At 43.9% G+C, this 16,961-nt stretch overlaps 1 protein-coding gene across 1 annotated transcript in view; it reads right to left on the reverse strand.

The window, feature by feature from the left end:
* Nucleotides 1-14,011, reverse strand: part of GPAA1 (glycosylphosphatidylinositol anchor attachment 1) — a 48,273-nt gene extending 34,262 nt beyond the window's left edge. The window contains exons 1-6 of the mRNA XM_056522874.1: nt 13,947-14,011; nt 11,550-11,639; nt 10,264-10,443; nt 8,272-8,383; nt 6,773-6,920; nt 1,644-1,745 (exon numbers count right to left, since the gene is read on the reverse strand). Of these exons, the coding sequence (XP_056378849.1) occupies nt 1,644-1,745; nt 6,773-6,920; nt 8,272-8,383; nt 10,264-10,443; nt 11,550-11,623 (616 nt within the window). The 5' untranslated portion in view covers nt 11,624-11,639; nt 13,947-14,011. The remainder of the gene's footprint in view (nt 1-1,643; nt 1,746-6,772; nt 6,921-8,271; nt 8,384-10,263; nt 10,444-11,549; nt 11,640-13,946) is intronic.
* Between the last annotated feature and the right edge of the window lie 2,950 nt (nt 14,012-16,961).

Raw genomic sequence — 16,961 nt, forward strand, 5'->3', positions numbered from 1 at the left:
GGAGAAAAAGTTTAGAAACTTTGTAATATGCTTTGTAATATAATGTTCTTACTTCCAAGATCACTGCATGCCGTCAAAGAATGGAAATGTTCTGGATAAAGAATTGATCCGGAACTAGTTCTTACTCTCGCTGAGTATTTGTCACAGTTGTATCTGGTCTACACAAGCTAAACTGCCTGCAATTCCATGGATACATTGTACCAAGGAAAACCGGGAAAGATCTAATAATCCCCGTCCACCCAGGCATCAAGTGCAATCTAAGTAATGATTCTCTAGGGAGTGTGCCTCCAGCTGTTGCAAAACTACAACTCCCAGCATGCCGGGACAGCCAACAGATGTCCGGACATGCTAGGAGTTGTAGTTTTGCAATAGCTGGAGGCACTCTGATGGAAAACACTGCAATATATCTTAGGTCTCCAAACTGTGGACCTCCAGCTGTTGCTATACCACAACTGCCAGCATGTCCGGACAGCCAGCGGCTCTCTGGACATGCTGGGAGTTGTAGTTTTGCAACAGCTGGAGGCACCCTGGTTGGAAAATACTGCATTATACCCTGGTTCACCAAACTGCAGACTCTTAGCTGTTGCTATACCACAACTGCCAGCATGTCTGGACAGCCAGCGGCTCTCTGGGCATGCTGGGAGTTGTAGTTTTGCAACAGCTGGAGGCACTCTGATGGAAAACTCTGCAATATATCTTAGGTCTCCAAACTGTGGACCTCCAGCTGTTGCTAAACCACAAACCCCAGCATGTCTGGACAGCAAACAGCTCTCTGGGCATGCTGGGAGTTGTGGTTTTGCAACAGCTGCAGGCACCTTGGTTGGGAAAAACTGAATTATATCTTAGGTCTCCAAACTGCGGACTCTCAGCTGATGCCATACTACAACTCCCAGCATGCCCGTACAGCCATGCTGGGAGTTGTAGTTTTGCAACAGCTGGAGGCACCCTGGTTGGGAAGTGCTGCATTATATCTTATGTCTCCAAACTGTGGACCTCCAGCTGTTGCCAAACCCCAACTCCCAGCATGCCCAGACAGCCAATAGCTCTCTGGGCATGCTGGGAGTTGTAGTTTTGCAACAGCTGTAGTCACCCTGGTTGGAAAATACTGCATTATACCCTAGGTCTCCAAACTGCGGACTCTTAGCTGTTGCAGAACCACAAGTACCAGCATGCTTGTACAGCCGTTGGCTGTCCGGGCATGCTGGGAGTTGTAGTTTTGCAACAGCTGGAGGCACCCTGGTTGGGAAACGCTGCATTATATCTTAGGTCTCCAAACTGTGGACCTCCAGCTGTTGCAAAACTACAACTCCCAGCATGCCCGGACAGCCAACGGCTGTCCGGGCATGCTGGGAATTGTAGTTTTGCAACAGCTGGAGGCACTTTGGTTGGGAAATACCGCATTATATCTTATGTCTCCAAACTGTGAACCTCCAGCTGTTGCAAAACTACAACTCCCAGCATGCCCGACAGCCAACGGCTGTGCGGGAGTTGCAGTTTTGCTGGGAGTTGCAGTTTTGCAACAGTTGGCCCACTAGTTCTCTAGGTTACTGCTCTCCAGCTGTTGCAAAACTACAAATCCCAGTATTCTGGGTATGCAGAGAATTGTAGGTACTGAGTTAGGTAATAAGTACTGAGATGACAACCTGTGATGTTCACGTCGTGGTATCCCTCCAGCCAGGCCTCCATCCCGATCAGGTCGTGCTCATTCACCAGGAAGATGATGTCCTTGGCCCAATAGATCTGCCCTGTGGACCGAACATAACCAGAATGTCACAAACAATGAATTCAGCTTTCAAAATGGTCCTTATGATCGGCTACAATGTCATGTGACCTCAGAATCCAATCACTGTCCATTACACCCATAACCGGCATCAATACACATGGGTGGTGATTGGTAACCGCAGTCACATGACGTGTTGTTGTACCCATGATCATGTATTGTTTATTGTTCACAATTTACAGCCATTAGCATAGGATTGGTCGACCCCGTGGACAACAAAATCACGGCAAAAAAAGATGCTATTTTAGCACAAATGTGCAAATCACAGTAAAATTTGACAGCAAATTTTAGAAGATTGCAGTAAAAACAGCCAAAATGTAGTAAAAATTCTACATATGACTTCAGCCTAAAGACTACAAATAATCATAAAACACCTCAATTGTGATAAAAGGTAAATCAATTTCGCTAAGTGGCAATATATCTCTAAAGAACGCACTTTGAGGGTGTATTCACACGTACAGCATCCTGCGAAGGATTTAAAGCTGCAGATCTGGAGCTGTGTTCAGTCATAAAATCTGCAGCATCAAATATGTGCAAGATACTGTACGTGAGACTAGCCCCTAAATAAGGGTAGGTTCACACCACGATTTTGCTATACGGTTTCGGCAAATGGTTTCATAAAAAAAAACGTATGCAACCGTACAGAAAACCGTGGCCATAGACTTCCCATTCAAAACTGTATTCACCATAATGTAGACGGTTGTCTCGGTTTTTCAAACCATACGGCGTTTAATTTTATTTTTCCGGAGAGAAAACCGCGGCCTACCACGATTTTTGGTCTGGGTGAAAAACCGTATTAAACTGTATAAGTTTTTTTTTTAACATGGGAGTCAATGGGAACCGTACAAAACCATATGTGCGTACGGTTTCATCCGGTTTTCACCATACGTTTTTTGACTGTACAGTTTTTTTTCTTGGAATTTCAATGAAACAAGTGAAACTTTATTCATAATGGAGTGAAAAGTTAAAAACGTATAGAGTTTTTTTCTTAAAAAAACGGATGCAGCCGGACATCATTTTTCAAACCGTATACGGATAACAATTTGTTCACACGTTTTGATACAGTTTAGTCCGGTTCTGAGGAATCCGTTTGTTTATCAAAAACCTGATACAGGAATTTTACTGCAAAAACGTGGTGTGAACCCAGTCTAAGGTGCTTTCACACTACGATTTTAGTGTACGGTGTAATGTACGGTATACCACGGTTCTAGGTCCGGTCAGAAAACCGTATTTGGGGAAAAATGAGACAACCGGAGTCAGCGTTTTACACCGGTCGGCTCATTGAAATGAATGGGGTTTGGGAGTGGTCGGTTTTCGCCCCGCCCAACCAGATCCAGCAACCGTACACTACAATCGTAGTGTGAAAGCACCCTAAGAAAAAGCATTAAAACGTAATTTTTAAGCACCAGCAGCCTAATTAGATGACCAGGTGCAGTGTTGAGACTCCACATGCTCTCTCTCTGCAAAGCCAGAGGATTCATGGGAAATATAGGCAGAATTAAGAAATCATTTCAGCAGTGAAATAAAATCAGTATGACTGAAACCCATATGCCTGCCACATCAGCTAAAACAGGTAAGCACAAGGCATACGTGAGAACCTCTACATTTCAAACTGGTGGCCCTCCAGATTTTGCACAACTTCAACTCCCAGCATGCCTGGACATGCTAAGACAGCCAGTTACTGCAGGAATGCTGGGAGTTGAAGTTTTGAAACATCTGGAGGGCCACCAGTTTGAGACCCCTGCTCTACATTCTTCTCTAATAATAGACCATGCTGCACTGTATTAGAAAAAAAATGCTTTAAGTGAGGTAAGTAAATCGGAGAGCACTTAAAGGAGTACTCAGGCGGAAAAAAAAAATGTTTTCGTATCAACTGGCTCGTGAAGGTTAAACAAATTTGTAAATTACTTCAATTAAAAATCTTTACCTTCCAGTACTTATCAGCTGCTGTTATGATCCACAGGAAGTTCTTTTCTTTTTGAATTTCCTTTCTGTCTGACCACAGTGCTCTCTGCTGACACCTCTGTCTATTTTAGGAACTGTCCAGAGCAGGAGAGGTTTTCTATGGGGATTTGCTCTTGCTCTGGACAGTTCCTAAAATAGACAGAGGTGTCAGCAGAGAGCACTGTGGTCAGGCAGAAAGGAAATTCAAAAAGAAAAAAAAAATTCCTGGAAGTACTGGAAGGATTAATCATTTTTTTATAGAAGTAAACTTTCTGGCACCAGTTAATAAAAAAAAAAAAGTTTCCAGTGGAGTACCCCTTTAAATGTACCTACCGTATATACTCGAGTATAAGCCGACCCGAATATAAGCCGAGGCCCCTAATTTCCCCCCCAAAAAACATGAAAAGTTATTGACTCGACTATAAGCCTAGGGTTGGGAAATACATCATCCCCCCATGTCATCATCCAGACCCCCTTTCATCATCACCGCCTGTCAATCCCTTCATCAGTGGTCTTCAACCTGTGGACCTCCAGATGTTGCAAAACTACAACTCCCAGCATGCCCGGACAGCCATCGGCTGCGCATCAACGTCCCTGAGCGTCGCCGCCAAGGCAACGTCACTAGTCCTCGGCCGGAGCGGAGAAGAGGGCCCCCCCAGTGAAAATGGACAGCCCGGAACGACTAACCCTCCCCACCGGACGGTCCCTGTACCATAGATGGCCCGGACCAGCTCACCTTAACTTCCCACCGAGGGGAGGTGAGTAGAAAACTAAAGGGGGGGGGGTCTGGATGATGACGAAGGCCGCAGTGGTCTTCAACCTGCGGACCTCCAGAGGTTTCAAAACTACAACTCCCAGCATGCTCGGACAGCCGATGGCTGTCCGGGCATGCTGGGAGTTGTAGTTTTGCAACATCTGGAGGTCCGCAGGTTCAAGACCACTGAGAAGGGATTGACAGGCGGAGAGTTCACTCGAGTATAAGCCGAGGGGGGCGTTTTCAGCACGAAAAATCTCGGCTTATACATTTACAATAAACATTTTAATCCAGGATCTGATAATCCAGAAAGTCTAATAATATGCTACAAAACCGAAGTAACTTGGAATTGAGCAAAACCAGAGGAAAAATACTGAACGAAGGGAATGAATAAAATAATCTGTTACCTATCAGATCGCGTTGATGGAGAATCGAAGGAATTTTTACTATATATGAGGCACTTGATTATTTAACTGTATGACAGCAAATGGCTTAATGTAAATGGAACCTTATTATATCTGATCAATTATTTACTGAAAAGAAAGGAAATACCCCCCATCCGTTATGGGAATAGTAATGGCTGCCACTTCCTGTTGTCCCAGAGGACCATAGAGAGAGAAAATGCTGAGAGAAGGACTCAAAAGCTGCTAATCAGCTGGGGATGTTTTCTCAAGGTGGAATTGCCTTTTAACTCTGTTGGAAAACTTTTTTAAATCAACGGGTGCCAGAAAGTTAAACAGATTTGTAAATTACTTCTATTTAAAAAATCATAATCCTTCCAGTACTTATTAGCGGCTGAATATTACAGAGGAAATTATTTTCTTTTTGGAACACCGTGCTCTCTGCTGACATCTCTGTCCATTTTAGGAACTGTCCCGAGCAGCATATGTTTTCTATGGAAATTTTATCCTACTCTGGACAGTTCTTAAAGTGGACAGAGATTTCAGCAGAGAGCACTGTGCTCGTGATGTCAGCAGAGAGCTTTGTGTTCCAAAAAGAAAAGAATTTCCACTGTAGTATTCAGCAGCTAATAAGCACTGGAAGGATTAAGATTTTTTAATAGAAGTAATTTACAAAAAACTTTCTTGCATCAGTTGATAAAAAAAATTGTTTTCACCGGAGTACCCCTTTAAAGGGGTACTCCACTGACAAGCGTTCGGAACTAAATGTTCAGAATGCTGTTTTCGCGCTGTGGTGGTCGACCACGCCCCCACGTGACATCACGGCCATGCCCCCTCAATGCAAGTGTATGGGAGGAGGCGTGACGACAATTTGTTCCAAACGCTGAGCAGCGGAGTACCCCTTTAAGGAATTGTTCCTATATAACACATGTAGGATAATATAATGTAGGATGAAATCAGAAATAATCCCCTTCAGTAGGCGCTGTGTTGATGTGTAGTACAAGGACTAGGACTTTGGAGTGGTATCAAAAAATAATTTATTAACCAATTACACGTTTCGGGTACAGGGACCCTTCATCAGATCGTTGCCAATCTGATGTACCCGAAACATGTTATTCAAAAAAGAAGTATCGTCCAGCACTCGGGATGCAGTAAAAGAAGTTTTGCTTTATTCAGGAAGCTTCAGACAATGGTCACAACAGAGAAAAGCGTCTGACGCGTTTCGCACATACGTGCTTAATCGTAGACTGAAACGTGTTATTGGTTAATAAATTATTTTTTGATAACACTCTAATGTCCTCGTTCTTGTGCTCCACATCAACACAGCGCCTACTGAGGGGGATTATTTCAGATTTTATCCTATTTCTACTGCGGTCACCATACCGCTACCCCACGGCAGCAGCACAGTGGAATCCGAGCCCAATACCCTTACTCTAAGGGCGATATGCTCAAGGTGAGCAGCGTATATATGTTTTAACATTTGCACAAAAATCCCCATTTAAAGGAGTACTCCTCTGCTCAGCGTTTTGGAGCCGTCAGCTCGTGACCTCATAGCCCCACCCCCTCAATGCAAGTCTATGGGAGGGGGCGTGGCGGCTGCCACGCCCCCTCCCATAGATTTGCATTGAGGGGGTGGGGCGTGACTTAATGAAGGGGGCGGGGATATGACATCACGAGCTCCCGGCGCCGGCTCCAGCGTTCAGAACAGTTTGTTCCAAACGCTGAGCAGTGGAGTACCCCTTTAATGCACGAGGCAACGGCTTCCGTCTGTTCCTTTTTTACCTATTCTACAATACTATGATACAATCCTATATACACAGGTACACAGCAAATATTACCTGCAGAGAGGGTAATATAACCACCAACCTCCCCCTTCTCTCCTGGGGGTCTCACCTCGGAAATAAGAAGCCAATGACAGCAGAAGCCCCACTGCCTGGTTATTGTTCTGGCCCTCGCTGCAGGGGACGCTGAGAACCAGGGACTCCGTACTGGCAGCACGAGGGGCGCGCAGGATGCCGTACACATTGGTGCCCTTCACCAGCTGAAAAAGCAGAATACGGTTATTACAAGTGACGGTATTACAAGCGCTAACCGGGAGAGAAGTAGCTGTGTACCCAAAACGACAGGAGATAGGAAGGCATAGGAGTGATGAGTGGTATTTGGGGGTGATCCCCTCACTATATCAGCGGCTGTCCTACACTGACATGTACAGTGATCCCTTAACATACAATGGTCTCACACAACAATAGTTTCACCATACATTGGTCTTTTCTGGACCATTGTAACTTGAAACCCGACTCAACATACAATGTACAGACAGTCCAGATCTGTGAAACCGACCAATCAGAATGGGCATTCACTAGTAAAACCCCTGTATTATTGAAGTGTATGCACTGACTGGTGTCTGGTAGCGCCTCCTACAGTACAGGGAGGTATTACATGTTCTGTACTCTTTACCTGTATTACTGAAGTGTATGCACTGACTGGTGTCTGGTAGTGCCCCCTAACAGGGAGGTATTACATGTTCTGTACTCTTTACCTGTATTACTGAAGTGTATGCACTGACTGGTGTCTGGTAGCGCCCCCTACAGTACAGGGAGGTATTACATGTTCTGTACTCTTTACCTGTATTACTGAAGTGTATGCACTGACTGGTGTCTGGTAGCGCCCCCTACAGTACAGGGAGGTATTACATGTTCTGTACTCTTTACCTGTATTATTGAAGTGTATGCAGTGACTGGCTGTCTGGTAGCGCCCCCTACAGTACAGGGAGGTATTACATGTTCTGTACTCTTTACCTGTATTACTGAAGTGTATGCACTGACTGGTGTCTGGTAGCACCCCCTACAGTACAGGGAGGTATTACATGTTCTGTACTCTTTACCTGTATTACTGAAGTGTATGCAGTGACTGGTGTCTGGTAGCGCCCCCTACAGTACAGGGAGGTATTACATGTTCTGTACTATTTACCTGTATTACTGAAGTGTATGCACTGACTGGTGTCTGGTAGCGCCCCCCCACAGTACAGGGAGGTATTACATGTTCTGTACTATTTACCTGTATTACTGAAGTGTATGCAGTGACTGGTGTCTGGTAGCGCCCCCTACAGTACAGGGAGGTATTACATGTTCTGTACTCTTTACCTGTGTTACTGAAGTGAATGCACTGACTGGTGTCTGGTAGCACCCCCTACAGTACAGGGAGGTATCACTTTTTCCAATGTTTGATTACATTGTGGGGCTTCAGGACCAATTACCAGGTTTCCATAGAGTTCTCGTCTCAACATACAATGGTTTCAACATAAAATGGTCGTCCTGGAACCGATTAATATTGTAACTTGAGGGACCACTGTAGAGCCATCCTATAGTCAGCATCTCGCCGTTTATACGTACGTAGCGCTCCGTAGATTCGTCAGGAAATGGCAGATTCCTGACAAAGCTCTGAGTGTAAACCTCCAGCCCGATTCCTCGCATCGTCCTCTCCAGCCAGGCGACAGGCGAACCCCTGTAAACAAAACCACAAGGGAACAATCATGAGCTTCAACTCATGCAGCGCAAATCTGTAATGCCCTGATGATTTGCTACAGTGTGTCAGTGCAGATTGAGAGGATATCCATAAGATAACAAGCAGGTTAATGGGGGTCTGACCACTGGGATCCCCACCAATCGCAAGTTCCTGGTATAAACGGACATGCGGTGCCTGAAGGACCAGTGCTCCATTTATCCTCTATGGCAGTGTTTCCCAACCATGGTGTCTTCAGCTGTTGCAAAACTACAACTCCCAGAATGCTTACATGACTGTCCTACTATGCTGGGGGTTGTAGTTCTGCAACACTGGTTGCCAAACACTGCACTATGGGGTCAATGAACATTTCCAAAAACAGCACAACACCTGTCTTCAGGTTGTGCCTGGTATTACAACTCTGCTCCATTCACTTCAATGGAAAACTACACACAGACTGAGGACAAGAGTGGCTCTGTTTCAGAAGCACAGCAGCCATGTTTTTTTTTCTAACCCTGCATAAAACCATTAAAGTGAACCTGTTATCAACAAAAACTTTTTATATATTGTAGATAATACAATTATATGTACATTTGTAATATACATTGGTTAAAAAAATGTGTATATTTTTGGGTGAAAAAGTGCTGTCCCTGCAGCTATTGCCTGTGTGTCTCTGTGAGGAGTCCAAAAACAGGAAGTGAGGGTGGACAAGCAGGGATCTGTGCAGGCTCCTGGCTTGTCAATCATCCTGATGTGTGAGCCCCGCCTGTCCTCAGTGTACAGAGCCCCGCCTGTCCTCAGTGTACAGAGCCCTGCCTGTCCTCAGTGTACAGAGCCCCGCCTGTCCTCAGTGTACAGAGCCCCGCCTGTCCTCAGTGTACAGAGCCCCGCCTTTCCTCAGTGTACAGAGCCCCGCCTGTCCTCAGTGTACAGAGCCCCGCCTGTCCTCAGTGTACAGAGCCCCGCCTGTCCTCAGTGTACAGAGCCCCGCCCCGGGGCTCTGTACAGTGAGGACAGGCGGGGCTCTGTACACTGAGGACAGGCGGGGCTCTGTACACTGAGGACAGGCGGGGCTCACACATCAGGATGATTGACAAGCCAGGAGCCTGCACAGAGCCCTGCTTGTCCACCCTCACTTCCTGTATTTGGACTCCTTATAGAGACACACAGGCAATAGCTGCAGGGACAAAGATAAACATATTTTTTAACCAATGTATATTACAAATATACATACAATGGTATTATCTACATTATATAAAAAGTTTTTGTTGATGACAGGTTCACTTTAAGGTAGTATTCTGCCTAGTATTTGTGTATATCTGAGACTTCTATCATCGAGGTTGTGCCAGGCAGAACGGCTAACAAAAGGCAGGAGGCAAAATGACAGAACAAAAAGGCAAAATGACAAAGTATGTCAGATCATGAATGAGTATTGCAGGGTCTGAAACACGTTGATTTATTGCAGTGTTACCCAACCAGGGTGCCTGCAGCTGTTGCAAAACTACAACTCCAAGTATACGTTTTCAGCTCATAAATTTAAGAATGTGGTCATTTACTCACAGCAAGCAGATATATTGAAAATGGTAAAAAGAAAAAAAATGTAACACAATATATATTATTATAATACTATGAGCCTCTTAAATCTGTGTTCCCCAATATGTAGCTCTCCGGTCCTCGCACAACTATAACTCCGGTCATGAATTGACGGCCAAATTATGTTATGACATGATGGGAGTGGTAGTTTTGCTACAGCTAAAAAGACACAGGTTGGGAAACTGTCTCTGATATATATATATATATATATATATGAAAACACCTGCTATGGAGTGATGTGACCCCTTTATACATCACTGTCACTGGGCGCCATAGATCTGGTCACTCACCCTGCTGACTTCTTGTGTGCGGCGAACTCTCGGGCATATGACAGCGCTTTCTCACCATAGATGAACTTTTCGTCCACCATTGTGGATCCCATGGAGTTCTCTGATATGTAGGAACGCAGTGTGAACGGCTGGAAAGCCAGACCCAAGAACCAGCCGACCCCGATCAGATAGCTGATGATGCTGAGGAGGAGACATTGTATTATAAGAGAGACCCAGGACACCCTCTATAGGTCGTCATGTACAATTCGGTGCCGACAAAGGCGACAATATCTATAACAACAAGACAGTCCTGACTAAAGCAAATCAGATTCTGCTTACTCTGCATCAGTGTAGAAAGGAGCTTTAAACCTGGGGATCCAGGACAGGAGGCTGGTGTATACTGCTGGAACACTTAGGGTATGTTCACCCTACGAAATATTCTGCGAGGGGAGATTCCATCTGGCGGCCACCGCCAAAATACTTCACCTGTCCTACAGTCACCTCTCCCCTCCTGACATGGCTGATAACAGAGAACAATAGATATATTCACCTGTCCTACAGTCACCTCTCCTCTCCTGACATGACTGATAACAGAGAACAATAGATTGTATCCACCTGTCCTACAGTCACCTCTCCCCTCCTGACATGGCTGATAACAGAGAACAATAGATTGTATCCACCTGTCCTACAGTCACCTCTCCCCTCCTGACATGGCTGATAACAGAGAACAATAGATTATATTCACCTGTCGTACAGTCACCTCTCCTCTCCTGACATGGCTGATAACAGAGAACAACAGATTGTATTCACCTGTCCTACAGTCACCTCTCCTCTCCTCTCCTGACATGGCTGATAACAGAGAACAATAGATTATATTCACCTGTCCTACAGTCACCTCTCCTCTCCTCTCCTGACATGGCTGATAACAGAGAACAACAGATTGTATTCACCTGTCCTACAGTCATCTCTCCCCTCCTGACATGGCTGATAACAGAGAACAATAGATATATTCACCTGTCCTACAGTCATCTCTCCCCTCCTGACATGGCTGATAACAGAGAACAATAGATATATTCACCTGTCCTACAGTCACCTCTCCTCTCCTGACATGGCTGATAACAGAGAACAATAGATATATTCACCTGTCCTACAGTCATCTCTCCCCTCCTGACATGGCTGATAACAGAGAACAATAGATTATATTCTCCTGTCCTACAGTCACCTCTCCCCTCCTCATGGTTTTCTATGGGATTGTAGATGGGACATATTAGAGAATAACCAAAAGCTTATGCTCCATGAGCACTCACCAGAGGGGGGCGTTCAGCCTTGTGATGACACGTGACAGCGCCTGCCGCCGATTTGGATCAGACAGGATCCCCATGGTGTCAGCGCGCTCCCTGCAACATAGAAGAGGAGAAACCATAATGAAACACAACTTTAGGTGAAATGAGACATTGCCGCATGTTATATGTTATTCTATCACTTCTCAGCACAATCACAAAAACATCAGGTTATTCGTATTTATACTGATCATTCTGTACAAGGCCATTAAATTAAAATGAGGTGGTGCTGGGTGGCGACTATCCCTACCCATAGGACCCAGGGGTCCAGCAGCCCACTAGTGCCAGGCCTTGCCACCAGCTCCGGGCCGTGACACCCATTTGCCCCAGGCTTTTCTTATTAGCAGGAGACTGTTAGGGGTTAATGCTGGCTTCTCCCATGGTGGTACTGTAAGGTGGCCCCGGCTAGGTCTTGGGCTGCCTGACCACTTTGCCATTCCTCTTATGACAGTGGTCTCCAAGCTGCATTTTTATACATAGTAGTATTATATAATTATTACTATACACAGTATTACTTTATTATTATACACAGTCATTTATTATATACAGTATTTTCATATTATGTATTATACACACATTATTGCATGATATGTATACTTATTATACACAGGTTATTGTATTATACACAGCATTAGTATATTAATTATACACAGTTTATTGTATTATACACAGGTTATTGTATTATACACAGCATTAGTATATTAATTATACACAGGTTATAGTATTATACACAGGTTATTGTATTATACACAGCATTAGTATATTGTTTATGTGAATCCTGGTAGAAAAAACAGACATGGTCGCCCATCCACAATTTTGTATAATGATCTGATTGCTTCTCAGCATAGTATCAAAAACTAACCGGTTGTTATTATATACGTTTAGATCAAAAGGTACAAAGCCCACTCGCCACGTCAAGGCCACCTATTTAGAGTGGGTCCCTAACGTCCTTAGCATAAAATGGCGTAGTACCGAGCGGCGACCACCACCGCCGCGACACCAGTGCCCACAGGGGGGAACCACCCACTGGCTGAGCGGCCCCAATGCCACCCAAACCAGTCTCCGGGCCGTACCCCTCCCCCCCCCCACAGACACGGCGCCGCGGCAGCAACGGAACGCCGCACAGCGTATATTATTTATTATACACAGGTCATTGTATTATTATAAACAGGTTACAGTATTATTATACACCAGTTATTGTATTATTATTTATTATACACAGGTTAATGTATTATCTATTATACACAGGTTATTTTATTATACACAGGTCAGAGTATTATTATATTTATTATACACAGGTTATTGTATTATCTATTATACACAGGTTATTTTATTATACACAGGTCAGAGTATTATTATATTTATTATACACAGGTTATTTTATTATACACAGCATTAGTATATTATTTATCATACACAGGTTATAGTATTATTATACACAGGTTATTGTATTATACACAGCATTAGTATATTATTTATCATACACAGGTTATAGTATTATTATACACAGGTTATAGTATTATACACAGGTTATTGTATTATTATACACAGGTCACATTATTATATTATCTATTATACACAGGTTATTGTATTATTATACACAGGTTATTATATTATTATACACAGGTTATTGTATTATACACAGGTCAGAGTATTATTATATTATTTATTATACACAGGTTATTGTATTATATTATTTATTATACACAGGTTATTGTATTATACACAGGTCACAGTATTTTTATTTTTTTATTATCTATTATACACAGGTTATTGTATTATTATACACAGGTTATTGTATTATTATACACAGGTTACAGTATTATATTATTTATTATACACAGGTTATTGTATTATTATACACAGGTTATTGTATTATACACAGGTTACAGTATTATATTATTTATTATACACAGGTTATTGTATTATTATACACAGGTTATTGTATTATTATACACAGGTTACAGTATTATATTATTTATTATACACAGGCTATTGTATTATTATACACAGGTTATTGTATTATTATACACAGGTTATTGTATTATTATACACAGGTTATTGTATTATTATATTATTTATTATACACAGGTTATTGTATTATTATACACAGGTTATTGTATTATTATACACAGGTTATTGTATTATACACAGGTCACAGTATTTTTTTATTATCTATTATACACAGGTTACAGTATTATATTATTTATTATACACAGGCTATTGTATTATTATACACAGGTTATTGTATTATACACAGGTTATTGTATTATTATACACAGGTTATTGTATTATACACAGGTCACAGTATTTTTTTATTATCTATTATACTCTCAGGTTATTGTATTATATGGAATCTCTCACCTCCTCCTTGTGCAGCAGTTGTCACTACGGAGACTTCCTCATCATAGAGACCAGGAAGAGGAGGGTAGAGCGGCCGAGATCAGCGACCAAAGAGAGAATGAGGAGACAGCGACACCTAGAGGCAGGAGGAGAAACTGCTTCAATACAATGTATACAGTGAGAGCTGGTAGTTCCCTGTATCACGTGACCCATGGATGCAGCCATGGCAATATAGCAGTAATAAATGATAAGAAACCAATATTATGCGCTATCCTCTCCAGCCTGGTCATGTCATCTGCCACAAAGCATTAGACTGTGTTCACACAATGCGTTTTTCCCCCACGATTTTGTAGTGTTTGGAGAATTTGCAGCCAAAAAATACTTTATACTGTGCTGAATAAATCGAAGTGTTTTGAATATTTTTTTCCCCATTTTGCCATTATTTGCATATCATTAACATGTCGATCGATCCTGTGATTTGCGTAATTCCAGACTAATACACAGACTAATACAGACTAATTGCAAAGTAAATGAACAAAGTCCAGCTCCCCTCTCCCGGTGCGTTGCACGGAGCCCGTCTAGGCGCCCAGCAGCGCTTGAAAATAGGAGATGGTCCAGCACTTCGTTTAAATGCAACTTTATTGAAGATCACAACACACACATAAAACGACTATACCAACAGACGGGTTTCGAGCACATGAGCTCTTCCTCGGTGACATTAGTCTGATCTCAGGTGATGATTAAATACCTGTTTTCTGGGCGGAGTAAATATACTCCAAATACCACCCACCTCACCAGAGATATGACCATGTGTTCCGGACGCCGCCGCTGCCACCCCGAAGATCGCAGGGGGACCCCCGTAATCAGACGATAGGGGATAAGATTTTTTCCAGCAGCGTACCCCTTTAATCTACTAGGTTATCTGCAGAGTCTGTGTCATTGCTGACTAGTGACCATTGTTTCCCAACCAGGGCGCCTCCAGCGGTTCAAAACTACAACTTCCAGCATGCCCGGACAGCCAAAGGCTGTCCGGGCATGATGGGAGTTGTAGTTTTGAAATCACTGGTTGTGGAAAAACTGGATTATTCTGTATTACTTGAAAATAGGAGACAGTACAGCACTTCGTATGAATGCAGCTTTATATAAGATCACGACACACATCTAAAACAACTATACCACCAGACGGGTTTCGAGCGCATGCGCTCTTCCTCGGTGACGTCATCTGATCTCTGATTAAATACCTGTTTGCTGGGCGGAGTAAATATATTCCAAATACCACCCACCTCACCAGAGATATGACCATGTGTTAACAGTTGAACAATATAATAAAATACATCAAATCAACAAAGCTAAAACATAATGGATTAGAGCACATGCAGAATAAAGGGAAGCAAGAATGTGATGTGCTGAGAGCATTTGATAAGATGCGGTGGGATCCAGGGTCTGCGTGACCATCATGTGATGACGTTTCTCTATACACATGTATTCCGTGGAATATTGCCATGCAGGACCTGGATCATCACACAGCAATTATTCCCAGGATCTATACGAGTTCATCAAGATGGCTGTATGGTTCCTCATGTCCCGCAACTACTTCATTTTTGACCAGTGGTGTTTCCATGGGGACCAGACACTCCCCATCTCTGGACAACCTTACCATGTCGTTTTGGGAGTCCAAAAACATTTTGGCTAGGTTCAGACTACTGAATCAGTCGGCGCTAGGACCGCGCGGACACTGCAGTCTCCAATAGACTGCAATGTGTTCCGCGAGTATTTCCGCCTGAAGAAAGAGCAACGCCATTCTTCAGGCGGAAATTTCCAAGCGGATTTTCCGTTCACAAATTCCGCTTCACAAATTCCGAAGCGGAATTGCAGGCGGAAATTCCGTAGTCTGAACCTAGCCTTTCACTTCTGAAAATCTGTTTGGTGACAGCATACAGTGGTACGGCCGCTTTATTGCTGTTCTCCTCCTCATTGCAGGGGACATCGTGGCCGTACCACTGTTTGCTGGGTATCTAAACAACTATCCGTAATTTAAAATCTACTCATCAGGTTAATTGAACATCCATTGTATTTTTGGACTCAGTTTTGACAGGTACAAACCATGAAACCATTTCCGTTGCCACTCATTGCAAACTCGGTGATACTGTACTCAGGTGATCTCGGGTGATACTGTACTCGGGTGATCTCGGGTGATACTATACTCGGGTGATCTCGGGTGATGCTGTACTCAGGTGATCTCGGGTGATACTGTACTCGGGTGATCTCGGGTGATACTGTACTCGGGTGATCTCGGGTGATACTGTACTCGGGTGATCTCGGGTGATACTGTACTCGGGTGATCTCGGGTGATACTGTACTCGGGTGATCTCGGGTGATACTGTACTCGGGTGATCTCGGGTGATACTGTACTCGGGTGATCTCGGGTGATACTGTACTCGGGTGATCTCGGGTGATACTGTACTCAGGTGATCTCGGGTGATACTATACTCGGGTGATCTCGGGTGATGCTGTACTCAGGTGATCTCGGGTGATACTGTACTCGGGTGATCTCGGGTGATACTGTACTCAGGACTGATAGCAGCCGTCCTTTCCACACCACTCGTGCCATTCCTGTAGGAGAACTCATTAAGCTAAAAAGAAATTGCACTGAACCTGAGGTTTTTAAAAAAACAAGCCAGTGAGTTATCAGAAATATAACGGCAGCACTCCAACATGAGCGCTCTCCTCTCATGTCCCCGCTGCAGGCGGGGCTGGGATTTGCATCGCGGAATGCGCCTGCATGCAAGTCCCAGCCAGTCACTCACCTCCCTGGTCTTCCATGTCCTTAGTCCCAGGCGGGGGCAGACGCATGCCGGAGCTCTGTGATTTAAAGGGCCAGTACACCCTAATTAGTGTCTTCAACTGTTCCTTCACTATAAGTGTGTGCACCTCCCCCTACCTTGAGCAGATCTAGGTTGCCCTAGCGCAAGCGCTGTGTTACTGGTGTCCTGTTCATCCGTGTACCTGATCCTTGTTCCGTGACATGACCCCGCT

Source organism: Hyla sarda, chromosome 5 (assembly GCF_029499605.1).
Source record: "Hyla sarda isolate aHylSar1 chromosome 5, aHylSar1.hap1, whole genome shotgun sequence".
Lineage (NCBI taxonomy): Eukaryota > Metazoa > Chordata > Amphibia > Anura > Hylidae > Hyla > Hyla sarda.